General features: G+C 37.7%; 1 protein-coding gene and 1 pseudogene across 4 annotated transcripts in view; one reads left to right on the top strand and one right to left on the bottom strand.

The window, feature by feature from the left end:
• The window catches only part of WWP1 (WW domain containing E3 ubiquitin protein ligase 1), a 137,783-nt gene that overhangs the window by 59,064 nt on the left and 51,136 nt on the right, over positions 1–27,583 (bottom strand). For 3 of the 4 annotated variants that reach the window (XM_039223456.1, XM_039223455.1, XM_039223457.1), the window contains 3 exons: positions 12,803–12,940; positions 12,641–12,707; positions 8,902–9,086 (listed from right to left, as the gene is read on the bottom strand). In XM_039223456.1, the coding sequence (XP_039079387.1) occupies positions 8,902–9,086; positions 12,641–12,707; positions 12,803–12,940 (390 nt within the window). The remainder of the gene's footprint in view (positions 1–8,901; positions 9,087–12,640; positions 12,708–12,802; positions 12,941–27,583) is intronic. The other variant, XM_039223458.1, reaches the window with a different exon arrangement.
• Positions 567–1,407, top strand: LOC120225201 (annotated as a pseudogene).

Raw genomic sequence — 27,583 nt, 5'->3', positions numbered from 1 at the left:
AATATCAGGATATTATGTTAGGAAATTGTCTATACGAACACATTAAAAGATAAAAAGCCATATGACTATTTTCAATATAAATCCAAAAAGAATTCAATAAAATCTTAACATTTCATAAGAGGAATTAAAAAAAAAAATAATCTAGATTACGTATTAGAAACCCACAGTCAGCATCATATATTAACTGTAAGACATTAGAAGCATTTCTATTAAGGTCAAGAACAAATTAAAATCAGGAACAAAACAAGGAAGATCACAACCACTGCTCCAATACCACTGATTACTTTGACAATGCATTAAGAAGTGAAATTGTGGAGATGAGCACTGGGTGTTATATGGAAACCAACTTGACAATAAACTATTTGTAAAAAACAAAACAAAACAAAACAAGAAAAACAAGAAGTTAAAAATACTGGAAATAAAATGGTAAAACTAACAGAGGATAAGTTTACTTAGAATACTCATGAGAATCTCTGTCCCATCTTGCAAGATGAAAAAAAAAAAAAAAAAAAAAAAAAAAAAAAAAAAAAAAAAAAAAAAAAAAAAAAAAAAAAAAAAAAAAAAAAGCTGAGAAGCTAAATACTAAAGAAAAACCCAAAGCGAAAAAGAATCATACTAGTGCAAGGTTAAGAAGAGTAACCTCAGGGCTAAAATGCCAAAGACGAAGAAGCCTCACAGCAGCCCAAACCCTGTCCTCATCAGAGGAATTGGCAGTTATTCCTGATCAGCTATGAATCAAGACACTGTACAAGAGGAAGAAGGATTCAGCAGCTAAATCCAGAGTTTAAAGAGAAAAAGGGAAAGGTTCTTGCTACTGTCACAAAACCAGCTGGTGGTGACAAGAATAGTGGTACCCAAGTGATTAACCTTCACAAAATGTCTAGGTATTGTCCTACTGGAAGATCTGTCTGGAAAGCTACTGAGCCCTGGCATAAAACCTTTCAGTCAGCATGTGAGGAAACCACAAGCTAGCATCACTCCGGGACCATTCTGATCACCTTCCATGAGAACCACAGAGGCAAGAGGGCAGTTTTCCTGAAGCAACTGAGCAGTGGCTTGCTACATGTGATCGGACCTATGGCCCTATATCAACTTCCTCTGCATACAACACACCAGAAATCTGTCATTGCCACCTCCTCCTAAACTGGTATCAGCAGTATGAAAATCCCAAAACTTCTCACTGATTCTTACTTACTTCAGAAAGCAGCAGCTGAGTAAAGCCAGACACCAGGAATGTGCGATCTTCAGCATGGAGAAAGGGAAATAGGAGCTTAAGTAGCAGCACAGTTGATCAGAAAGCTGTGGACTCACAAATGCTGCCAAAAATCAAAGTCGTCCCTTAGCTTCAGGGCTACTCTGCTCTGTGTATTTTCTCACAGAGTTTTCCCTCACAAACTGGTGCTCTAAATTTCTTATAAAGAACCTAATTAAATAATTGATACATTAAAAAAAGGTAAAAAAAAAAAAAAGAACACTCACAGGAATCAACTGAAAAGCTATTAATACCCAATTAATTGGCCAAAATGTATTAGCCCAATGACCAGACAGAAGTTCAACATCAAAATTACACTCAAGACCTATCTAAACAAAACTAAAAAACATTTTTAAGAGACATTTTAAAACACAGAATGAATAAAGATACACATAAAATATCTCTTAATGGAAAGATTCAACACCGGAAAAAAAAAAAAAGCAATAATAATTAGCACTCCTCAAACAATACTGGTAAGGAAGCAGAGCAAGAGAAATTCTCATTATTCCTGGTAACAAAATAAAAGGGCACAGCCACTTTGGAAGACAATTTGACAGTTTCTTACAAAAATAACCATACTCTTATATAATAAAGCAGTCCTGGTTTTCGATCCAGTTAATTGAAACCTTAGGTCCACACAAAAACCTGACTGTGAATGTTTATATCAGATATATTCATAATTGGCAAAAATGGAAGCAATCAAGATATATAAGCAAATTGGGGTACATTCATATAATGGAATATTATTTGACAGTATTATTTGACAGAAATAATGTTAAGCCATGAAAAAACATGGAGGAGCCTTAAATGCATATTGCTAAGTGAAAGAAGATTCCATCTATAGGACATTCTGAAAAAGGCCAAACTACATAGAGTAAAAAAATCAGTGGTTATTAGGAGTGTGGGGTAAAAGATAAACAGGTGGAACATAGGGGACTTGGGGAATGGTAAAACAATTCTGTAGGATACTGTAATGTTAGGTACATGACAACATGAATTTCTTAAATCTCACAGGACCCATACAACACAAAGAGTGAGCCTTGATGTAAACTATGGACTATAGTTGATAATAATGTATTTATACTGGTTCATTAATTCTAAAAAATGTACCACAATAATGCAAGATGTTAATAATAAGGGAAATCCTGAGTGGGGTAGGATGGTGTACCTTTAATTAGAGATTATTACTGATATATGTCAATGGTTCTCAACTGGGCACAAATTTGCCCCCCACTTCAAAGACAGTTAGCAATGTCAGGAGCTATGTTTGGTTGTCACAGCCAACGGAAAGGGAGATGTTACTGGCACCTAGTGGGTACAGGTTAGGAATACACAATACATTGGACAGCCACACACATCAAAGAATTATCTGGTCCACGATATCAACAGTGTGAAGTTGAGAAACTCTGATGTATGTATACTTAGCCACCAGGCAAGGTTCTGCAAAATAAACGTCTATGGTAAATGCAACTCAAACATCTGTTAACAAACGGTATAAGGATGAGTGGAAGGACAAACTAACAAAAAAGACAAAAAGGTAAGGGAAGGCAGAGAGAGAGGGAGGTCAGAATCATAGGCTCCTCGCTCATGAAAGAATATGGACAATTACATGTAAGCTAGTATTTAAAATGTGTAACAGGTGGGAAATCAGAAGTTTATGCAAAGCATTTTTTCTTCTCTACAGATATAAAACCACACCCACTGACTTGGTTTCTTAATAAATGTATCCAACCCTTATTTTCAGCCATTATTGACATTTAGGTTACAAGACATACCTCCTTACTTTCATGTTTAGTCCTTGAGAAGTTTCCCGTGTACTTATGATATGAACATCTCAAAGCACCAAACATTTGTCCTCACCATAACTGTTCAAATAAAGTAGAAAAAGGCAGAAATACTGAAGATTTGAGTATCATTTTTACTCCTTTTTAAAAGTGTGACATGAGGGGCGCCTGGGTGGCTTAGTCGGTTAAGCATCCGACTTTCGCTTAGGTCATGATCTCGCGGTTCGTGGGTTCGAGCCCCGCGTCGGGCTCTGCTGACTGCCAGCTCAGAGCCTGGAGCCTATTTCAGAGTCTGTGTCTCCCTCTCTCTCTGACCCTCCTCTGCTCACGCTGTCTCTCTCTCTCTCTCTCTCCTAGAAATAAATAAAAATATAAAAAAAAATAAAAAATAAAAGTGTGACATGAACAGGGGCACCTGGGAGGCTTAGTCAGTTAAGCGTCCAACTTTGGATTTCGACTCAGGTCATTCATGATCTCACGGTTCATGAGTTTGAGCCCCATGTCAGGCTCTGCACTGGCACTGAAGCATGCTTGGGATGCTCTCTCTCTGCCTCTCCCCAAGCCTGTTCTCTCTCTCTTTCAAAGTAAATAATAAAATATATGCATCTTAAGTTTCTTTAAAGTCCATTCACACTTGTAAGTGGATGGTTATAAAGGGGGTAGTGTTCAAGGGAGGCTTTGACAATGGTGCAGTTCTGTATCTTGATCACAGTGGCAGCTACACGAAGCCACACATGATAAAACTGCACGGAACTAAACACACACACAGTGCAGGTATAACAGGCGAAGTGCGGATTTTGTCAATGCAAATTTTCTGATTCTGATATTGTACTGTAGTTACACACTGTATGTTCACAATGGGGGAGCTCCCCATAGCTCCCTATTTCTTCGCAGATTTCTGTAATTATTTCAAAATAAAAAGCTACAGACAAAAGTCTAACAAACTTGTGGAACCAGTTCTGCCTGAAACTTACCATACTAAGCTCTGATCTATTTTATTAATAAAAGAATAATTATGTGTTAGAAAAAGTCATTTCACATTAGAAGTTAGGGACAGTGGGAAGTGGAGAAGAAAATAGTATTTTTCTTAAATATCTACCACTGTCAAGGAATATGGTAGATGTTTTTGATTACCTCATTTAACCTTTGAAACAATCCTATCAGGTAGTTAATTATTATCCTCTTTTTATAAACGGAGGAGCTAAATTTTGAGAATATTAAATTTATCCAAGATCATACAGTTAACACATTAAATGGTAGAGCTGGGATTTGAACCTAGTCCTATTAGATGCCAAGATTGCCTCCCATTTTAGCTTTAAATAACTATTAATATTTATAGCAACTAAACTTATCAAATGGACCCTTTTTTTAAAAAAAATTTTCTAGAGAACACACCTTGGGGAGAGAGAGGGAATCTTAAGTAGGCAGCATGCTCAGTGCAGAGCCTGAAGAGGGGCTTGATCCCACAACCCTGGAATCATGACCTGAGTTGAACTCAAGAATTGGACACACAACCAACAGAGCCACCCAGGTGCCCTTCAAATGGACCCTCTTAATCAAAACTCAAAAGAAGAGAAAAAATATCCCCACAAAAAAGCCCTCTTGTATGACACTGTCTCTGGTGAAATGAAATCATTTGTCTTAAGCTCCTTAGCATAGGGCCACAATCCTTTATCTGAAACCCTTGGAATCAAGTACATTCCAGAATCCATAAGTTTTTGAAATTTAGAAAAGTGATATGGCATATAAATTGTATATTATACTAATACCTGAGCAGGTTTGAGGGCTACATATTATAATTAAACACAATACTATTTCTGTGGCAAAATATGCAGAGATACTCCCATTAAGCATGATAAACTATGAATATACTCAAATCAGTTCTGATCACTTTGACCTCAAAGGAGTTCACCAAAAAACCTTTTGGTTTTAAAGATTTTAGAACTTTGAATTGTAGGTAAGAGACTAAAGACATGTAATGTGTTATACCCAGAATATGCACACTCCCATCTGTACCCCCCCTGTAACATGAAAACTGATTTTTAAAGTTCTTGTTAGAAAAAGGAATACCAGTTTTGCATGAATGCCTTAAAGATTACCCCATTCCTTGAAAAGTACCTGAATTCATCCTCCCACTAAGGGATGACAGATCACCCAAAAGGCACTGGCAGTGTGGTTGCTACCAACAGAGTAGGTTCTAAAAGCCTTTTTAAACTGGCCAATAGAATGATGACAGATTGTTTTGTCAGATGTCACCAACAATTATCAGAGGAGGTAAAAACACAATCATTAAGGTGGATGATGAAATATTATTTGAAGTCTATCGAAGTATAAAAGATGAACAGTACAACTCTGAAACACTAAAAAAAAAAAAAAATCACACACATCAAAGTGAACAGAGAAAGCGGCAAGAGAAATGAAAGAGATCTAGCTGGATGTCAATTACAGCTCTTCTAGGCCCTAGCTGTGATCTCTGTGCTTCAGTTCCTCTTGGGGAAAAGGGAAAGATATTAGTATCTATTTCAATTAGTTATAGTGAAAGTTGAATCAATAAATGGATATAAAGTGTTTACAACATATATAGGACAAATGTTATTAGCTATTATGATTGTCCTAGGTTTCCTAATAGTTACTATGAATGTTATGGGAATTACTTACAATAGAGCCTTCAATTCTAGTTCTTCATATGTTTTATATTCACCTTGAAATTTCAGGCAAGGATAAATAAGAACATGAGAAGTGGGGCACCCGGATAGCTCAGTCATTTAGGCATCCAACTTCGGCTCAGGTCATGATCTCGCAGTTATTGAGTTTGAGCCCTGCATCTCTGCTGACTGCAGAGAGCCCACTTTGTATCCTCTGTCTCTCTCTCTCAATCTGCCTCTCCCCACTCATGCTCTCAAAAACAAATAAATATTAAAACAAACAAACAAAAAATGCAGGAAGTGAATTTGTTTCCAATGGAAGAGCCTATAGAGTACCTGACAAGCCATGGATTGTAAGAGATTCTGAAATGGGGAAGTCTCAGTAAGTGGTCTTCCCTTTTGTAGCAACACCTGAAAATATTTAAACACTAAAACATGCAACCAACCAGTGGTCCATGGATCCTTTCACCAATCGACTCAAAGAGCTAAATATTTTAGGAAGAAGAGCTAAATTGCCAAATTCCAAAGATTTTTAAATGGAGGATGATGACAAAAATGAAACAGAGCGGTGGCATAAGCCTTTCTGAAATGAGCATTCATCATTCTTATTCTTTTCATGAATCAGGACTGAACTTAATAATTGGTCCTTTATCTAATTACTTTCAGAAATAATGGAATTGGATCTACATTTTGAATCCAATGATAATCCCATATAACAAATCAACCCTGGTAATATAACACTATTATTTTTATATTTTACAAACTCTCTGGAGTGTTGTTAAGGAAGCTGTATTGTTTAAAATGCAAATTTTGGAGCACCTAGGTGTCTCATTCGGTTGAATATCTGACTTCAGCTCAGGTCATAATCTCATGGCTCGTGAGTTCAAGCCCCACATTGGGGTCTTGCTGACAGCTCAGAGCCTGGAGACTGCTTCGGATTCTGTGTCTCACTTTCTCTCTGCCTGTCCACTGCTTGTGCTCTGTCTTTCTCTCAAAAATAAATAAACATTAAAAAAATTAAAATAAAATGCAAATTTATCTGTGAGTAGATAATTAGGTATTTTCTTGGAATTTTTTTAGTATGGATAGCTATTTAATAACTTAAAAATTCATGACCAAAAAGCACTAGATTCAAGCTTTATTGTGAAAAACTCTGGTACTCAGATAAACCACTTTTCTATGTGTTGATATATTTTTGTGAATCTTTTTTTTTTTTTTTTTTTGAGACAGAGCAAGCGCACACAAGCCAAGGAGAGGGGAAATCAAAAGTCGGCTCAGGCCAACTGAGCCTCCCAGGTACCTCTATATGTATTTTTAACAAATAAATTACTGGGGTGCCTGCGTGGCTCAGTCAGGTAAGCATCTAACTTCAGCTCAGGTCACGATCTCACGGTTCGTGTGTCTGGGTCCTGTACTGGGCTCTCCACTGTCAGCACGGAATCTGCTTCACATCCTCTGTTCCCCTCTCGTTATGCCCCTCCCCGGTCATTCTCACTCTCTCTCTCAAAATAAATAAATAAACCTTAAAAAAATAAACTATTGGTCCTTTCTATAGCTACTCAGGCCATTTTTAAAACTGTAGTATTTAATTTAGGATAGATAACATAAGTCATAGTTCTCTGAAACTATTACATTTACTCTCCTGGAATTACTGAAGATATTGTTCACACTATTCTGTTTTTTCATAATCCATAAAAGATAGGATCTCAGAAACAGTAGCTGTTTTAACTATAGTCTGTTTTCAATTTAGACACATTTCCAAATAAAGTAAGGTGATGTTTCCTTTTCTGCTTTGCTAATCACTCTGCGACAAATGTTTTTACTACAGAGCAGATCAGAAATCAGAAAATAAATGCATTTTGCTCACTAATGTCACCTTGGTTATATGTATTTCTCTTCTCTTCATTTTCCAGCCACCTTAAATTAATGATCACAAAGTTCTACTTATTGTGACTACTAAGGATCTTTAAGTCCATCTTTAAAAAAAAAAAAGCATTAATAAACAAATTTAGAAATCCATTCAGAGGAGCACATGGGTGGCTAGTAAGTTAAGCATCCAACTTTGGCTCAGGTCATGATCTCGTGGTTTGTGAGTTTGGACCCTGCATCAGACTCTGCTGACAGCTCTCTCTGCCCCTCCCCTACTCACACTCTCTCTCTCAAAAATAAACAAACATTATTCAAAAATTAAAAAAAAAAAAAACAAAACCTATTCAGAGGTCAAGTCCCATGTTTACAAAAACTCTCAGGATAAAGCAAGGTTAAGTATCCCTCCAATCCTGGATATAAATACACCCAGGTCTTATCTATAATACCATGTATTTTCATTCAATTCCTGAATTGATTCTTTACTTGTTTCTCCTTTTGAGTACTTTCCCATAGATAGATAAAACATAGGAAAGAATATAGATTCTGGAATTAAAAGACCAGTATTACAATTCTAGCCCCAAAACATGCAACCCTAAGATGTTTTAGTTTGAAGAGATTCATCTAAAAGAATATATAAAGATCAAACCAAAAAATGACATGAATTTTTACAGCTGAGTCCATTGAAATACAGGATTATAGAAGACATCTTCCATAGGCATTCCTTCTGTAACAGAGTAATACTCCTAGAAAATACAGAACTTTCTGAGAGCTCTATCAGCTCACACTAGTTTTCTACCAATTTGTAACACAAAAAAATAATTTGTGTACTGAAAGATAAGTTAAAGAAACCATTTATTGGGGCACCTAGATGGCTCAGTTAGGTGTCCAACTCTTGATTTTGGCTCAGGTCATGATCTCACGGCTCATGAGATTGAGTCCCTCATCAGGCTCTGCGCTCATAGCATGGAGCCTGCTTGGTATTCTCTCTCTCTCTCTCTCTAAAAGAAACCATTTATTACTAACAAATCAATAAACTTAACTAAAGTTCTTTTAGAAATATATTTTATGTTATGAATTTTTTGTGTGTCTGGCATAAAGCCCAAGAGTCTATTATATAAGTACATGCTTATTAGTAAAGTGTATTGTTATTTCTAAACTAAATATATATTTGGAATATCCTCCCAAATAATCTAGAAAAATTCAAAATATTAGGAAAGATTTCAGTTATTGAGATCTTTACATTCCTGTCACAGAACTGAAGATTAAGAAAGTACAGAAAGAGAAGTATAGGCATAGATAAAGTTTAATTTAGTTTCCATTTAAACAATGAGTCATAAATTACCATACTTACCAGGGTCATTGGCAGGCTCAGATGTGAGTGGTTTTGGAGCTGGTGTATTTTTGGGTCTGGCAGCAACCTGAGACGGAGATGAAGGTGTGTTGTCTCCATTAACTACATATGAACAGCATGAGTTTTGAACTAGGGTGTTTATAGGTGTATGATTATCTATTCCATTAGTACTTTCAACAGCCAACCTTAAAAAAAAAAAAAAAAAAGATGCTTTACTTCAATAAGTGAATTAACTTTCCATCAGAATTGTCAAAAGAAAGATTTACCAAATTCTTAGTATTCAAGCAAAGTGATAGGTAGAAAGAGTAATGAATACAAGATATAGCATGCTTTTACTACATTAAAGATTAAATTACTTTCAGTTCCAAGAGTATCCACACTAGCACATATATTTATAGATATGTAAATATACTAAATCACAATAAATTCAGTCCTTCAAAGTAATGATCAAGTTATATATTCTAAATATTTAAGTCTAAGGGGCACCTGGGTGGCTCAGTTGGTTAAGTATCCAACTTCGGCTCAGGTCATGATCACATGGTTCATGAGCTCGAGGCCCGTGTCAGGCTCTGTGCTGACAGCTCAGAGCCTGGAGCCTGCTTAGAATTCTGATGTCTCCCTCTCACTCTGACTCTCCCCTTCCTGTGCTCTGTCACCCTCTCTCTCAAAAAGAAATAAATGTAACATTAAATATATATATATTTAAATATTTAAGTCTAAGAATAATCTTTAAAGTGCTCTAAAAGCATTTTCAAAAAGCTCAAAGAACTTTTAAAAATCAATTCCAACCTACTATAATTTTATTAAACACTGGAAAATAAGCTGAAGAGGTCTTCAAATATTGATTACAAGTTACAATGTACTAGGCACTAAAATAATGAGCACACGATAATCAGAAAAGCTAAATCTTATATTGCAGTTAGAAGAATTTATAGCAAATACATGAACTGCAAATCAATAAATCAATCTACAATTACAAAATCAAACATTTTAAATCTTATTGGCAATAGATAGAAGTTGGGTGATATCATGGAAATAAACAGGCGACTTTTTCCAAATATACAGTTCATCCTACATCCGCGTTCCACAAAGCAGCCTTAATATTTTTTAAGAAATGTAAATCAGATTGTGTCACTAAGCCCTTCCATCTATCTTTAATCTATTTCTCTCCAAGTTGATCGTTGCTCACCTTGATATATATACTATATATCAATTTTATTGAACATGAAAACATGTTGTAAAGCCTTCATGTTTATTACAAATTATCATACGCAAGCAATAATATTATAATGACTACAGGATTATCCAAAAAAAGGATAAATATTATAGAGTTGGAAAAATTTGCAGAGCATGAATTAACTAAAAATAAACTCACGGTCTTTGCACTTACTATATCCTCTACCTATGCTCTCCTGTCAGAACTCTGCATGAATAGTACATTTTTGGCTTTTTAATTGTAGCTCAAATGGCAAGTCTTCAGAGATGATTCCCCCAACATCTCTCTTTGAAAACAGGCTCCCTTCCATTCCTGCCTTATCCTATTCAATGACTTCACAGTTCTTAATACTAGCTCCAAATAACTAATTTATTTCTTCACTTGTTCACTCTTTACCTTTATCCCACCAGTACGAAATTTCACAGGAAGAGGTCCTTGGACTACTGTCTAGCACCAAATAGGTACTCAATAAGTATCTGATGATAAATGAATGAATGCCACTCTCCTTTCCTTTGTTACTTAGGTATTTGGAATGAGATGTCTTCAGGAAGTTTGGACAGGTAAAGGAAGTTTCTAAGTGACTCTTCTGATTTGTACTGCACTCCCCAGGCATACAGCAAGAATCAGTAATCCAGGAATCTAAGGTAGAACTCATGTGAAGTTTTCCTGGTGCTAGAGATCTAATCTTTCATTCAAAATGTCTTACTATGCAATAAATAACATTAGGTTTCAGACTGATCATGATTCAAGCTCCTTTGTCCATCTAAGATTGTATTACAAAGATTACAAAAACAGATATATATTGTAGATACACACATACACACAAAATATTTTAATCTACCTAGTGTTATACCCTTTTAGTTCTTAATTTTCTCCTATGGACACTAAATAAATAGATTTCTTTAAGTCAAAAACATATTTAGAAGATATATTTTTAAAAATTTTTTTAATGTTTCATTTATTTTTGAGACAGAGAGAGACGAAGTGTGATCAGGAAAGGGGCAGAGAGAGAGGGAGACACAGAATCTGAAGCAGGCTCCAGGCCCTGATCTTTCAACATAGAGCCGGACGCAAGGCTTGAACCCATGAACCGTGAGATCATGACCTGAGCCGAAGTCGGACGCTAAACCGACTGAGCCACCCAGGAACCCCTCATAAGATATATTTATTTGTTCAAGTGCTCTATGAGAATCATTTAATGTCAATTTAGAAGTAACGATGTTAGTAATTTTATATATTAATAGAAGTTACACTTTGTCATATACCAGCATGTTTTTCAAATGTAACAAGTCATTTTTATGGCAATATATTTTTATATTTTGAAAGATTCATTCCATTATAATTAATCTATTATACGTTTTTATTCTAATTTAAACTACTTCAAACAGAAAGCTTTTATTGTCATCAAACATGAATGCAAGGGAATTTCTGAGATGGCAGAATGATTTCTGAGTAAAGACTACAATCTGTGGAGTATTTACCTTCTAGTGAGTTACTGGAAGCTGCCAATTCAGATAGCAAAAAGATGCCAATTTTCTCATATTATCTGTATCTATTTAATGATATGCCTAAATACAGATTTTAAGAAGTCATTTCCAATAAAAAGAATGAAGTACTGACACATGCTACAATGTGGATGAATCTCATGCTAAGTAAAAACTACCAGTAATAGAAAGTGACATATTATATGATTCTATTTCTAAGAAATGGCCAGAACAGGCAAAGTCACTAGAACAGAAAGTAGATTAGTGGCTACTCTGAGCTAGGAAAGAGGAATGGGGAGAGACTGCTCATGGCTACAGAGTCTCTCTCTCTCTCTTTTTTCTAATGTTTATTATTTTTGAAAGAGAGCATGCATGTGTACCAGGGAGAGGCAGAGAGAGAGGCAGCCAGAGAATCCCAAGCAGGCTCAGCACAGAACCTGACATGGGGTTCAAACCTAACAACCATGAGACCATGAACTTGGCTGAAACCAAGAGTCTAACACTTAATGGACGGAGCCACCCAGGTGACCCCCAATTTTCTTAAATGTTTGTTTATTCTAAAAGAGAGCAAGTGCGTGCACACAAGCAGGGGAGAGGCAGAGAGAGAGGACAAGAGAATCCCAAGCAGGCTCTAAGCTGTCAGTGCGGAAGCCAATGTGGTCTCTATCCTATAAACCATGAAATCATGAACTGAGCCAAAATCAAGGGTTAGACACTTAACCAACTGAGACACCAAAGCACCCCCAAGAGTCTTTTTTTGAAAATGATGAGAATTTCTGAAATTAGATAGTGGTGATACTTATACCAAAATCTACTGAAATATATACTTTAATAAAGGTAACTCTATTGGTATATCGATTATATCTCAATGAAGTTTATCTCTTTAAAAACTACTTTTACAAGTATTCAAACCAATGACATATTTAGATATAAACTTTTAAATTCTATGGCAAACTCTAAACTAAGGTTAAACTGTAAAACTTCATATATGAGAAATTTTACATTACCTTGCCACAAATACTAAAATAAAATGTTCTACCTGGAAGCTGGTCTTGCTGAAGGGTCTCCATTTTCATGTAAGGCATCACCATTTTGCTGTATTTCTACTGAACAAGAAAAAAAAAGCAAGTTTTTATATACTTCTTTCAGGCCTTCCCCCCAACCCCCCTTCAAACTTTAAAAACACATAAAGTTGGCTTACTGGTTGGAGATGAGTTGCAGTTCGTTAGATTTTCTTGCTCAACTGACAATCCATCCAGCACAACTGTTAATTCACCAGTTTGTACTATGCCATTCTTGTTTTCCAAAGAAAGTTTTAACTGTTCTTTTACTCTTTCCACTAAGGAAAAAAAAATCCTAATTTAAAAGTTTTCCACATACAAAATTATGTACTAGAAATCGAAACTACCTATCAAGAATTACTCTGGTTCAGTACTTCACAGCTACAAGTTGAAAGAATTATTTGCCCTTTTATCAGCAGACCTTTCTATACTACACCACGCTCACTCCCTATCACACCAAGTTGAAAAACTCCTTGCCCCTCACCACATGCTTTCAATTTCACTTTTAATTGCTCCTCTGCACAGTATAAGGCACAGAGAACAGATAAGTATACGCAGATAATAAGCACAACAATTGCCTAAACTTGCTCTTCAGCCTGTAACATTTGTGGTTAAGGCAAAATTTCTGCATGGGAGTCAGGTGGTCTGGTTACTAATTCCAGTTCTGGAACTTACTGCTGTACTTTAAGCAGTCAAACTATATAAAGCCTCAGTTCCTCTCATTACAAAACGTAGATAATAAAGGCATCAAACTAAAAGAGACGGCCATAAGACACAAATGCAAAACCACAAAGTTCTTAGCACTATGGTTTACACACGTTGAGTACTCAATAAATTAGAAGTACTATGACAACAGCTTCTTTCTTTTTCATATGAGACCTTTCTGTTATCAGGGTATCTAGTTCTTACTTAAGTTTGAGGTCATTTCACTTCAACTTCCATCCCAGAGAAATATATTAAGTTTTTAGTGATCCTTTCATTATCCAAATTTCTTCAGTCTGATCTTTACTGCCTTTCTGCAGCTTTTGAACATATTTCTTCTAAGATTATGTCCTTGACTTGGGTCTTTTCTATACTTAATGAATTTGGGTGTTTTTCCCCCCGTTTATCAAATGTCCAGCATAAGCATACTAATTATCCAAGTACAGAAAAGACAAGACAAAAAAATATCTGAGACCACTATAATCAACACAGAAATCCTTTGCAAAGAATATATGAACAATATAATAAAACACCTTATAGAATTATACCACCATTAACCTAATTCACTCCATATCACAAAAATATTAAATAAAACAATTAGAGACTGGGAAGAAAAACCTTTTAAAAAGCATGAATTTCAGCATTACCTATATTCTAACATCCTAAATCTGAAGAAAACTATACTACCATCTTACTTCATTTTTATCATTATTCTCCATCAAAACTATCTGCAATGTGGAAATGTAGCTCTTGTTCCTAACATTAGCTTGAGTAGACTCTTAAATAACTTTGAAAATCCCTTTAATGTAGGACTATTGATGGTAAATTCTCTCATTTTTTAATCTGTAAATGTCTGGATTCTCATCTTCAGAAGATTTGTTGAGCATACTATTTTTTTTTCTTAAAGTTTATTGCCAAGGTGGTCTATATAAAATACCCAGTGCCCATCCCAACAAGTACCTCCTCCATATCCCCCTTCCACTCTTCCTCAACCCCAGCAGCCCTCAGTTTGTTCTCAGCATTCAAGAGTCTCTCATAGTTTGCCTCCTTCCCTCTCCCCAACTATTTTTTCATTTCTTCTCACCCATGGTCTTTCATTAAGTTCCTCCTAATCCACCGATATGTGCAAACACATGGTATCTGTCCTTCTCTGCCTGACTTATGTCACTCAGCATAACACCCTCAAGGTCCATCCATGTTGCTACACATGGCCAGATTTCATTCTTTCTCATTGCCATGTAGTATTCCATTGTATAGATAAATCACATCTTCTTGATCCATTCATCAGTTGATGAACACTTAGGCTTTTTCCATGTTTTGGCTATTCTTGAGAGTGCTCCTATGAACACTGGGGTCCATGTGCTCCTATGCATCAGCACTCCCGTATCCCTTGGGTAAGTTCCTAGCAGTGCTACTGCTGGGTCATAGGGGAGTTCTACTGTTAATTTTTTGAGGAACCTCCACACTGTTTTCCAGAGGTGCTGCACCAGTTTACATTCCCACCAACAGTGTAGGAGGGTGCCCATTTCTCCACATCCTCACCAGCCTCTAGAGTCTCCTGATTTGTTCATTTTAGCCACTCTGACTGACATGAGGTGTTATCTCACTGTGGTTTTGATTTGTATTTTCCTGGTAAGGAGAGATGCTGAGCATCGTTTCACGTGTCTGTTGGCCATCTGGATGTCTTCTTTGGAGAAGTGTCTGTTCATGTCTTCTGCCCATTTCTTCACTGTTTTTTGGGCGTGGAGTTTGGTGAGTTCCTTTATTTTATCTAATATGTCATTTGCAACTATCTTTTCCTATTCTGTCAGTTGCCTATTAGTTTTACTGATTGTTTCCTTTATCGTGCAGAAGTTTTTATCTTCATTAGGTCCCAATAGTTCATTTTTGCTCTTGATTCCCTTGACTTTGGACTGTGTCAAGTAAGAAATTGCTGTAGTTGAGGTCAAGGAGGTTGTTTCCCGCTTTCTCCTCTAGGGTTTTGATGGTTTCTTGTCTCACATTCAGGTCCTTCATTCATTTTGAGTTTATTTTTTTGTATGTTGTGAGAAAATGATCTAGTTCATTCTTTTGCATCTTGCTGTCCAGTTCTCCCAGCACCATCTGTTAAAGAGGCTGTCTTTTTTCCATTGGATACTCTTTCCCGATTTGTCAGATTAGTTGGCCATACATTTGTGGGTCCAATTTTGTGTTCTCTATTCTATTCCATTGGTGTATGTGTCTGTTTTTGTGCCAATACGATACTGTCTTGATGATGACAGCTTTGTAGTACAGGCTAAACACTGGGATGGTGATGCCTCCTGTTTTAGTTTTCTTCTTCAATATTACTTTGGCTATTCGGGGTCTTTTGCGGTTCCATAGAAATTTTAGGATAGTTTGTTCTAGTTTTGAGAAGAGTGCTGGTGCAATTTTGATTGGGATTGCATTGAATGTGTAGATTGCTATAGGTAGTAATGACATTTTAACAATATTTATTCTTCTGACCCATGAACATGGAATGTTTTTCCATTTCTTTGTGTCTTCTTCAATTTCCTTCATAAGTTTTCTATAGTTTTCATCATACAGATCTCTTATATCCTTGGTTAGGTTTATTCCTAGGTACTTTATGGTTTTTTGTGCAATTGTGAATGGGATCAGTTTCTTGATTTCTCTTTCTGTTGCTTCATTACTGGTGTATAAAAATGCAACTGGTTTCTGTACATTGATTTTGTACCATGCAACTTTGCTGAACTCATGGATCAGTTCTAGTAGGCTTCTAGTGGAGTCTATTGGGTTTTCTATGTAGAGTATCATGTCGTCTGTGAAAAGTGAAAGTTTGACTTCTACTTTGCCAGTTCTGATACCTTTTATTTCCTTTTGTTGTCTGATTGCAGATGCTAGGACTTCCAGCACTATGTTAAACAACAGTGGTGACAGTGGACATCCCTGTTGTGTTCCTGATCTCAGGGGGAAAACTCTGTTTTTCCCTATTGAAGATGATGTTAGCTGAGGGCTTCTCATAGATGGCTTTTATGTTTAGGGAAGTTCCTTGTATCCCAACTTTCTCGAGGGTCTTTATTAAGAAGGGATGCTGTATCTTGTCAAATGCTTTTTCTGCATCTATCGACAAGTTCATATGGTTTTTATCTTTTCTTTTGTTAATGTGATGTATCACATTGACTGATTTGCGAATGCTGATCCAGCCCTGTAACCCAGGAATGAATCCCACTTGATCTTGGTGGATAATTCTTTTTATGTGCTGTTGGATTCGATTTGTAAGTATCTTGTTGAGGATTTCTGCATCCATATTCATCAAGGATATTGGCCTGTAGTTCTCTTTTTTTGCTGGCTCTCTGTCTGGCTTGGGAATCAAAGTGATGCTGGCTTCATAGAATGAGTCCGGAAGTTTTCCTAAGATGTCTGTTTTTTTTGGAATAGCTTGAGAAGAATGGGTATTAATTCTGACTTAAATGTCTGGTAGAATTCCGCATGGAAGCCATCTGGCCCAGGGCTCTTATTTGTTGGGAGATTTTTGATAACTGATTCCATTTCCTCACTAGTTATGGGTCTGTTCAGATTTTCTTTCTCTTCCTGTGTGAACTTTGGTAGTGTGTGTTTAGGAATTTGTCCATTTCTTCTAAGTTGTCTAGTTTGTTGGCATATTTTTCATAGTATTCCCTGATCTTGGTGGGAATACTATGATAATTGCTTGTATTTCTGAGGGGTTGGTTGTAACAAGTCCATTTTCATTCATGATTTTGTCTATTTGGATGCTCTCTCTTTTCTTTTTGAGAAGCCTGGGTAGAGGTTTGTCAATTTTTTTCATTTTTTTCAAAAAACCAACTCTTGGTTTCATTGATCTCTTCAACTTTTTTTTTTTGACTCTATATTGTTTATTTCTACTCTGATTTTTATTATTTCTCTTTTCCTACTGGGTTTGGGGTGCTCCTGTTGCTCTCCCACTAGTTCCTTTAGGTGCGCTGTTAGATTTTGTACTTGCACTTTTTCTAATTTTTTGAAATAGGCCTAGAGTGCAATGTACTTTCCTCTTAGGACTGCCTTTGCTGCATCCCATAAGAGTTTGGATTGTTGCATTTTCGTTTTGATTTGTTTCCATATATTTTTAAAATCTCTTCTCTACTTGCCTGATTGGCCCATCTGGTCTTTAGTAGGGTGTTCTTTAACCTCCATGTTTTTGGAGGTTTTCCAGAATTCTTCCTGCAATTGATTTCAAGTTTCATAGCATTGTGATCTGAAATTGTGCGTGGTATGATCTCAATTCTTTTATATTTATTGAGGGCTGTTTCATGTCCCAGTATGTGATCTCTCTTGGAGAATGTGCCATGCGCGCTTGAGAAGAAAGTGAATTCCATGGCCTCAGGATGTAGAGTTCTAAACGTATCTGTCAAATCCATCTGGTCCATCTCATCAATCAAGTCCATTGCTTCTTTAGTGATTTTCTGTCTACTTGATCTATCCATTGCTCTAAGTGGAGTATTAAAGTTCCCTGCTATTAGCGCACTCTTATCCATTAGATTGTTTCATGTATTTAGGTGCTCCCGTATTCAGTGCATAGACATTTGTAATTGTTAGCTCTTCCTGATGGATAGACCCTGTAATTATTATATAATGCCCTTCTTCATCCCTTGTTACTGTCTTTAAAGTCCAGTTTGTCTGATAGAAGTATAGCTACTCCAGCTTTCTTTTGACTTCCAGTAGCATGATATATATTTCTCCATCCCCTTACTTTCAATCTGAAGGTGTCCTGAGATCTAAAATGAGTTTCTTGTAGACAGCAAATAGATGGGATTTTGTTTTGTATCCATTCTGCTACACTATGTCTTTTGATTGGAGCATTCAGCCCATTTACATTCAGTGTTATTACTGAAAAATATGGGTTTAAAGTCACTGTGTTCTTTGTAGGATTCATGTTTGTGGTGGTCTCTGGTACCTTGTGTTCCTTGCAACATTTCCCTCATAGAGTTCCCCTCAGGATTTCTTGTAGGGCTGGTTTAGTGGTGACAAATTCTTTCAATTTTTGTTTATTTGGGAAGACTTTTATATCTCCTTCTAATCTGAATGACAGGCTTGCTGGATAGAGGATTCTTGGCTGCATATTTTTTCTGTTCATCACATTGAAGATTTCCTGCTATTCCTTTTTGGCCTGCCATGTTTCAGTAGATAGGTCTGTAACCACTCGGATAGGTTTCCCTTAGTATGTTAGGGCCCTTTTATCCCTAGCTGCTTTCAGAATTCTCAATTTGTGCTTATATTTTGCCAGGTTCACTATGAAATGTCGTGCAGAAGATCAATTCAAATTACGTGAGGGGAGTTCTCTGTGCCTCTTGGATTTCAATGCTTGTTTCTTTCCCAAGATTGGGGAAGTTCTCTAATATAGTTTGTTCAAGGACTCCTTCAGCGCTTTTCCCTCTCTCTTCCTCTTCTGGAATTCTGATGATAAGGCTATTGTTCCATTTGATTGTATCGCTGAGCTCTCGAACTCTCCTTTCATGTTCCTGGGTCAGTTTCTCTCTCTCTTTTTAAAATTTTTTATGTCTTTATGTATTTACAAAGGGAAAGACAGTGTGAGCAGGGGAGGGGCAGAGAGGGAAACAGAATCTGAAGCAGGCTCCAAGCACTGAGCTGTTAGCACAGAGCCCGACATGTGGCCTGTACTCACGAAACTGTGAGATCACAATCTGAGCCTAAGTCAGATGCTTAACCAACTGAGCCACCCAAATGCCCCAGTTTATCTCTTTTTCTCAGCTTCCTCTTTTTCTATAATCGTGTCTTCTAATCCACATATTCTTCTCTTTGCCTCCTCAATCCATGCATTGGACCCCTCCATTTTATTATGCATCTCACTTATAACATTTTTTAATTCATCGCAACTATTTTTAAGCTCCACAGTCTTTGTAGCAATAGTTTCTCTTATGTCTTCCATGCCTTTTTCATGTCCAGTAATTAATTTTATGACTATTGTTGTAAATTCTTGTCCAGTTATGTTGCTTATAACTGTTTGGAGCAGTTCTTTCACTGTCATTTCTTCCTGGAATTTCTTTGGAAGAGATTCTTCCATTTCATCATTTTGGCTAGCTCTCTGTCTTTTGCTGGTTTTAAAAGCTTGCTATGCACTTTGCACCAGTGAGTACTGCTGTATTCAAGAAGGCTCTTAGACTGTCCAAGGCCTGACCTTTCAGAAAGTGTTCTTTGAATGGTGTCTCTTGGTCTCTCTTGTTGAGACTTTGGTTATTTTATTTCCCTACTCATAGTGGTATTTGGGACTCTCCACCATGTGTACTTTGGCTTGTTTCTGGAGGTAGTTCTGGAAAAGAAAACAGACACACAGGGAACAAAGGCACACAAACACACAGACAAATCCAACAAACATGCAAACTGAAAGGTAAAAAGAAAACGAAAAAAGGGGAAAAAAAGAGCAATGAGGAAAAACAACTAATAAAAATTGAAATTAAAAAAATAAAGAAAGCAGAAAAAAAGAAAAAAACCCAAAAGACAAAGGACAGTCTAAAAGCATAAAACCACAATTTCCAGCTACAAATAAAGAGCCACGTGTATGCAGTGGTGATGGAAGAGCATATACAAAGAGAGAAATGACAGGGCGCGGAGGAAGCGAAATTTGAAGAGAAATGACCAGGCTGAGAGACTAAGTGGCTTAATTCAGAGAGAGAAAGAACTATATAGTCTGATTACTCCAGAGAGAAAGAGAAAGGTAGCGGTGGAGGTGTAGAATATACACATAGAGAATGGATTAAATGTGACTGTTTAAGCAAACCAATGACCAGAGTGCCCAGTCCAGCAGAGGGGCGGTATAAGAATGAGACAAGGGAAAATATATCTGAATAGAAAGAACTGATCCAGAATTAATCACAGTAGTGCATCCATGTTGGTCTTGCCCTGGGCTCCAGTTAAAAAAAAAAAAAAAAAAAAAAAAGGCAACTCTCTAGTGGGGATGGGCGTGGTTTGGTGTAGGCAATTCTTAGCCTCCACAGCCTCCTGAGGACCACTCCCTGAGGTCCCCCCTTGGTGGCTGTGGGGAGAAAATAGCAGCGCCCCAATCCCTTCTCAAGCCAAGCATTTCAACTCACTCTTTTGGGTCTGATCTCCCTGTGCCATGGGTGTAGCCAGGGTGGGCAGTGCTCTATGTTCCAAGCCATGCCTTGTTTCCAGATCTTAGTCCATGTGCCCCACTGATACCGATCGAAATAGAAACCCACAGTTGAGTCCCTCCAAGCAGTTTCAAGCTGGCTGCTTCCCCGCTGGGGATCGAGCGGAGCCAGAAGAGCAGCTTCAGGCACGCCGCTTCCCCTCCAGGTCGAGCTGGCAAGCAGAGGAGTGGTTTCTCCCAGTGTCACCTGGGACCTGTGCATCCTGCTCAAGGTCCGCTGCACAGCCGGAAACCTGATCCCTCTGTGTCCTGAGCCAAGGTTTTTCTCTTCTCCAGAGACAGGGACAGTTCCTTGAGCAGTTTCAGCTGCTGTTTCTTTTCCCTTTGACTCACCGCGGCTCACTGCAAAGGGGGCTCCCTCCCCTCCATCCATGTCTCCAGTCCTGGCCCGTTTGTATCTTTCCCAGTTCGCACTCACGCTATAAGGTTTCCTCAGCGGACTCTGTCTCCTTTTCCTCCCAAACTCCTGGATTCTGTAAGGGTTCCTATGGCTTCAGGCCTTCTCTGTTTGAGAGATGGGGGCAAGGGAAATGTACTGAGCTCCCTACTTCTCCACCATCTTGCCTCCTCCCTGAGCATACTATTTTATACTGATGATAATCTCTCAACTCTTTAAAGATATTTTTCCACTATCTTCTCCTATTACTGCTAATTCTACAATTCTAATTTATAATTTCCATTCAAATGATCTGTTTTCTTTACAGCTGATTTTTGTCTTTGGTGTCATGATTTCACTTGATGAAAACATGACTTTCTTTTTATCATCTTGCTTAAGATTTTATGGATCTAAGAATTTATTTTTCATCAGTATTCAAAATATCTCTTAAAATATCTCCTCTACTCCACCCTCTATTCCAGGGGTTAACAAACTGGTTGCAGGCCAAAAATGGCCTGTTATTTGTTTTGTACATAGTTTTATTTGAACAGTCATGCTCATTCACTTATAGATCTTCTCTGGCCGCTTTCCCACTACAATGGAAGAATTGAATAGGTACACAACAGAGACTGCAAAGCTTAAATATTTACTATCTAGTCATTTATAGAACACACTTATCAACCTCTGCTTATGATGGCTTCTTATAAATTTTTTTATTGTGTTTTTACTTATTTCTGAGAGAAAGAGAGAGAGAGAGACACAGCATGAGCAGGGAAGGGTCAGAGCAAGAGGGAGATACAGAATCTGAAGCAGGCTCCAGGCTCTGAGCTAGCTGTCAGCACAGAGCCCAATGCAGGGCTCGAACCCACAAATCGTGAGATCATGACCTGAGCCGAAGTCGGACACTTAATTGACTGAGCCACCCAGGCACCTCATGTGATGGGTTCTTTTAACTTCTAATCTTTGACGGTGAGTTAATTCTCTGATATTAGACTAAGGGTAATCTTTGGGCTTTAGTATAGTCAGGGTCTGTTTCTAATTCTGGTAGTAGTTTGAGGGTACCCCAAAGAGTCTAGACTACAGGAGGCCAAGCTCAGCTCTCCTATCTTCTGTGAGCCAAAAGCTCAGTACTCTGAAAACTGCTATCAGCATCATCCACTATTCTAACTTCAGTTTCTAAGATCCTTCCTTCCTTCCTTCCTTCCTTCCTTCCTTCCTTCCTTCCTTCCTTCCTTCCTTCCTTCCTTCCTTCCTTCCCTCCCTTTCTCCCTTCCTGGAAGAAGTGGGGGGCCTTGAAGATCACTTTGCCTCTTTGCAAAAATCATTAATGCCATAATAATTTGTTCTATCCATGACATAACTGTGCAGCAGGAAGGTGTTTACAGCATCTAGTCTTTCACAATTCTGAACATGGAAAACTGGGATATAACATTTCTGAGCCATAAAATGAGGAATAATAAATATTCCCATCTACATACATATATGTATGTTGCTGGGGGGAATGAGAGTATTATTTTAACAGTATAAACAAACCAATTCAGACATATTCATCTATTCAATGTGTAAACACCTAATGTGTGCCAGATATTATACTGAGCAAATAGGATAAACCTTGACCAGCCTAAAGTAAACCTACCTACCATTATTCCACTTACTCCCTTTAACAGACTTATCACTAGAATTTGAGGGGGGGGGGGGATGGGGAGGAGAGGAGACTGACCTTCCCAGCTAAACTCAAGTCTCCACAAGAGCCAAAACTGTGTACACCTAATGTAGTGATGTATCTTCAGGATCTGACAGAAGGTAGGTATTTAACAAATGTTTATTATGACAGGATTATCCTCAGGAAACTTAGAAGGTAGAATCTGATTTTTCTTACCTCCTAGACATTCTTAGTTTTAACAGGGCAACGAAACAATTTGAGTCTCTGAGAAGCTAGATATATGACTATATAATATATCCTTCTATCACTGATTTGATGAAAAAATTTACTCTGTCCCTAGAGAAAATAAAGATCTTCAAAGATCTTGGTTTTTTTTAAGGTGTTTCATATATTTAGATTTAACTCAGAGTCATATTCTGAAGCCATTTAAAAAAACTGCAGGACACCTGGGTGGCTCAGTGGGTTAAGCGTCTGACTTCAGCTCAGGTGTTGATCTCGTGGTTCTTGGCTCTGTGCTGACAGCTCAGAACCTGGAAGCTGCCTCAGATTCTGTGTGTGTGTGTATCTCTCTCTCTCTGCCCATCCCCCACTCATTCTCTCTCTCTCTCTCTCTCTCAAAAAATAAATAAATAAAACATTAAAAAATTGTTTCCACACTGTATTCACTATTACTAAGTAACAAATTATCCTGGGGTGCCTCAGTCAGTTAAACGTCCATCTTCGGCTCAGTCATGATCTCATGGTTTGTGGGTTCAAGCCCCACATCAGGCTTGAACAGCTAGCTGTTGACAGCTAGCTCAGAGCCTGGAGCCTGCTTCGGATTCTGTATTTCCCTCTCTCTCTGACCCTCCCCTGCTTACGCTGCCTCTCTCTCTCACTCTCAGAAATAAATAAAAACATTAAAAAAAAATTTTTTTAAAAAGCTGCCTCAGATTCTGTGTCTCCCTCTCTCTCTCTCTGCCCATCCCTCACTCTGTCTCTCTCTCAAAAATAAAAAATAAAACATAAAAAAATTGTTTCCACACTGTATTCTCTATTGCTAAGTAACAAATTATCCTGGGGTGCCTGGGTGGCAGGTGCCTATGGTTTCGCAGTTTATGGATTCGAGCCCCGCATCAGGCTCTCTGCTGAAAGCTCAGTGTCTGGAATCTGCTTAGGATTTTATCTCCCTCTGTCTCCACCCCTCCCCTCCTGTGTGGATGCTCTATCTCAAAAATAAACATTAAAAAAAAGTCATGGGGTGTCTGGGTAGCTCAGTCGGTTAAGCACCCAACTTCGACTCCGGTCATTATTTCACAGTTCGTGACTTCGAAGGGATTCTGTGTCCCCCTCTCCCTGCCTGTACCCTGCTTATGCTCTGTCTCAAAAATAAATAAGCACTGTTTTACATGTTTTGGTTTTTATTATTTATTTCTAGGAGAGAGAGAGAGAGACAGCATGAGCAGTGGAGGGTCAGAGAGAGAGGGAGTCACAGACTGAAACAGGCTCCAGGCTCTGAGCTGACAGTCAGCACAAAGCCCTACGCGGGGCCTGAACCCACGAACCATGAGATCATGACCTAAGCGAAAGTCGGACGCTTAACCGACTAAGCCACGTAGGCGCCCCGTAATAAGCACTGTTTTAAAAGTCACAAATTATCCTAAAGTTTTGTCACTTAAAATAACAATAACCACTTATTACTGCTCAGTTTCTATGGGCCAGTAAGTTGGGAGGGGCTAGAAAATCCCTTAAATGGTATCTAATATGCACAGCTAACAAGCTGGTGCTGAGAGGTGTAAAGAGGCCTCAGTTCCTATCCATTTCGGAGTTTTTACAGGGCTTCTTCAGTCTTCACATTGGTGACATGTGAGAACATAATTCGAGAGACAAGGGGAAAAGCTGAAATGTCTTTTATGTCCAAGTCTTTGAGGTCCTATACCATTATTGTTGCCATATTCTTTTTTTTTTTTTTTAATTTTTTTTTTTAATGTTTTATTTATTTCTAGGAGAGAGAGAGAGAGACAGCGTGAGCAGGGCAGGGTAAGAGAGAGAGGGAGTCACAGACTGAAACAGGCTCCAGGCTCTGAGCTGGCAGCCAGCACAGAGCCCGACGCGGGGCTCGAACCCACGAACCGCAAGATCATGACCTAAGCGAAAGTCGGACGCTTAACCGACTAAGCCACCCAGGCGCCCCTATTGTTGCCATATTCTGTCACAGACCATCTCTGATTCAATGTAGGAGGGACCACACAAGGTGCAAATACCAGAAGGTAAGGATGCCTGGGACCATTCTGGAGGCTGGCCAACATACAGATATATATGTTTACAACAAAATTTTAGAAACAAGATGAGTGTATTAGGTTACATGTTGTAACAGTCCCAAGAACAACCAGGTATTCTAAATCCCAAATCTTTCCACTTTATCACACTATGAGTCAATGTGCAATAACTGACAAAGTTCCCATCTCTTATCGTGTAACAAAATTAATTTCAGAATTTACAAAAGAAATTTCAAATTATGTAATAAAAGTATAAGAAGAAAATAGATAATGGAAACACAGAGTACAGAAAACATTCTGAACATAAAAAAAGTTGGAAAAATTTTAACGACAGAAAAAATATTAAACTATAAATAAGTCAAAACCAAGAATAAAAAAGTGACAAATGATTAGGAGAAAAAAGTTCTTATAAATCAGTGAGAAAACAAGGAACCATTAAAAAAAATACAAAGATTATAAGACAATCACAAATGACAAAATATGAATGATCAATAAGTATGTGCATTTTTCAATTATTAAAGAAATGTTTTGTTAAGAATAACCTTCATTTTTTAAAATTTATTAGCATGGCAAATACTTCCAAATGGGTACTCTCACATACTTTGTTGTGTGTACAAATTAGTGTAACATTTCAGGAAGGCAAGTTAGACAGCTATGCATAGCTGGAGGCTTCAAACTGCTCACTCCTTCTCACCTAGTAATATGAGTCACAAAAATCTTTCTAAAATAATAGAAATATGTGGGGTGCCTAGGTGGCTCAGTCGGTTAAGCGTCCGACTTCGGCTCAGGTCATGATCTCACGGTTCATGGGTTCAAGCCCCACATCGGGTTTTATGTGGACAGCTAGCTCAGAGCCTGGAGCCTGTCTTCAGATTCTGTGACTCCCTTTCTCTCTGACCCTCCCCTGCTCACGCTATATCTCTCTCTCTCTCAAAAATAAATAAAACATTAAAACATATTTAAAAAGAATAGAAATATGGTTATATCACTCGATATGAAAATACTATTTGTTCAAAACCATGTTTTAATATATCTTAGTCTGTGCTGATACTAAGGAAATTTTAAAAAAGAGAACTTGAGACTTAGTACACAAAAATTAATATTAGCTAAGTATGTAAGATGAAAATAAATTTTTAACTAATAAATTTGATTTATGCTCTGTCCTCAGTAAGAAATGACACACATCTCTACAGTGTTTCCCTATCAATCGATATTAAGGAGATAATTTTCAAATTATCTGATTATTGTAAAACATAGGAGACATAATTCAACTGAAAGTGAACTTAATGGATTTCAAAATGCTTTCCTCAACAAAAGCTAAGTTCTCAGTTCTGCTAACATCATAAAAAAACTCAGGGTAGTTCCCAGTGTTTGAGTAGCAGCCACTTAACTCCTCCCTTGGGTGTTTAAAGTAGCTCTGTCAGTTTCAAAATTGAAATACGAAATGAAGTTCTATACACACTCTGATGTATAGACTTTTCACCCATGAATAGTGACAAAGATTCTTTCCTTAAACAAACTGTAGTCAGGTTCCTCTGAGCCATCTTCTCAAGTAGGACTCAATCTTCACCTATAAAAACTGCAAACACTCCACACAAATGATCTCATCCACCACCTCTCCTGCAAATTAAAAAAATCTGAATATACACTATGTTGGTTCTAACAACTCAGGGATGACTGTAGCCCCACTTAAGTACCTGTGTAAGAAAGCTCAGGGCTGCTTAAAGAATTTACTGTTTGTTCCAGTCTACCCCTATATACCATTTACAATGGTAAACCCTTCCTTTGTCCCTTTGAGATGTACACCTGACCCCTGAACAGTGCAGGGTTTAGGAGCCCTGACTCCCAGTACAGCTGAAAATCTGCCTATAATTTTTGACTCCCTTCAAATTTAACTATTAATAGCCTACTGATAGCCAGAAGCCTTACAGATAACAGCTGGCTAACATATATTTAAAATGATATATGTATTATATACTGCATTCTTACAATAAAGCTAGGAAAAAAGAAAAATATTACTAAGAAAATCATAAGGAAAAGAAAACACCATTCAAACCTGTGTTGTTCAAAGGCCAACTGTGTATGTTGTCTCCTATAACTCAGGAATGTCTTTATCAAGGACCTGAAAGCCACTCTTATGAAATGTAATCATCAGGAAGGACAGGCCCTAAGATTCACAGTTCAAGTGGGAGAACAGAATTGTAACTAGGAGAGAAAACTGGCCTAATCACATTTACACCAATCAACGCTTCGTAATTTTTTACTTCTCTAACTCTACTTAGCTTCCACCCACGTCTCTACTCCCTCATTCTCCCTTTGAAATGCCCAATTATTTCTGTACACAAAGAAGCTGAGTTCAGATCAAACTGGACCATCTTCCTTATTGCAACAGTATCGTACTGATTAAAATCTGTCCTTGCCACTTTAACTAGTATTAGGCTTTATCTTTGACAATAAAGGGATTTTTCCTATGTGATTTAAGAAATAGTGGAATTTAGAGAAAGAAATACAGGGGCGCCTGCGTGGCTCAGTCAGTTGAGTGTCCGACTTCGGCTCAGGTCATGATCCTGCAGTCCATGGGTTCAAGCCCAGCGTCGGGCTCTGTGCTGAAAGCTCAGAGCCTGGAGCCTGCTTCAGATTCTGTGTCTCCCTCTCTCTCTCTGTCCCTCCCCTGCTCACTCTCTGTCGCTGTCTATGAAATGAAATGAAATGAAATGAAATAAATAAATTAAAAAAAGAAAAGAAAGAAATACATCT

Source organism: Hyaena hyaena, unplaced genomic scaffold (assembly GCF_003009895.1).
Source record: "Hyaena hyaena isolate Hyena2069 unplaced genomic scaffold, ASM300989v1 scaffold_1352, whole genome shotgun sequence".
In the NCBI taxonomy this organism is placed as follows: Eukaryota; Metazoa; Chordata; class Mammalia; order Carnivora; family Hyaenidae; genus Hyaena; species Hyaena hyaena.
Note: the sequence above shows the minus strand (reverse complement) of the source record. Positions and strands in the feature narration are given on the sequence as shown.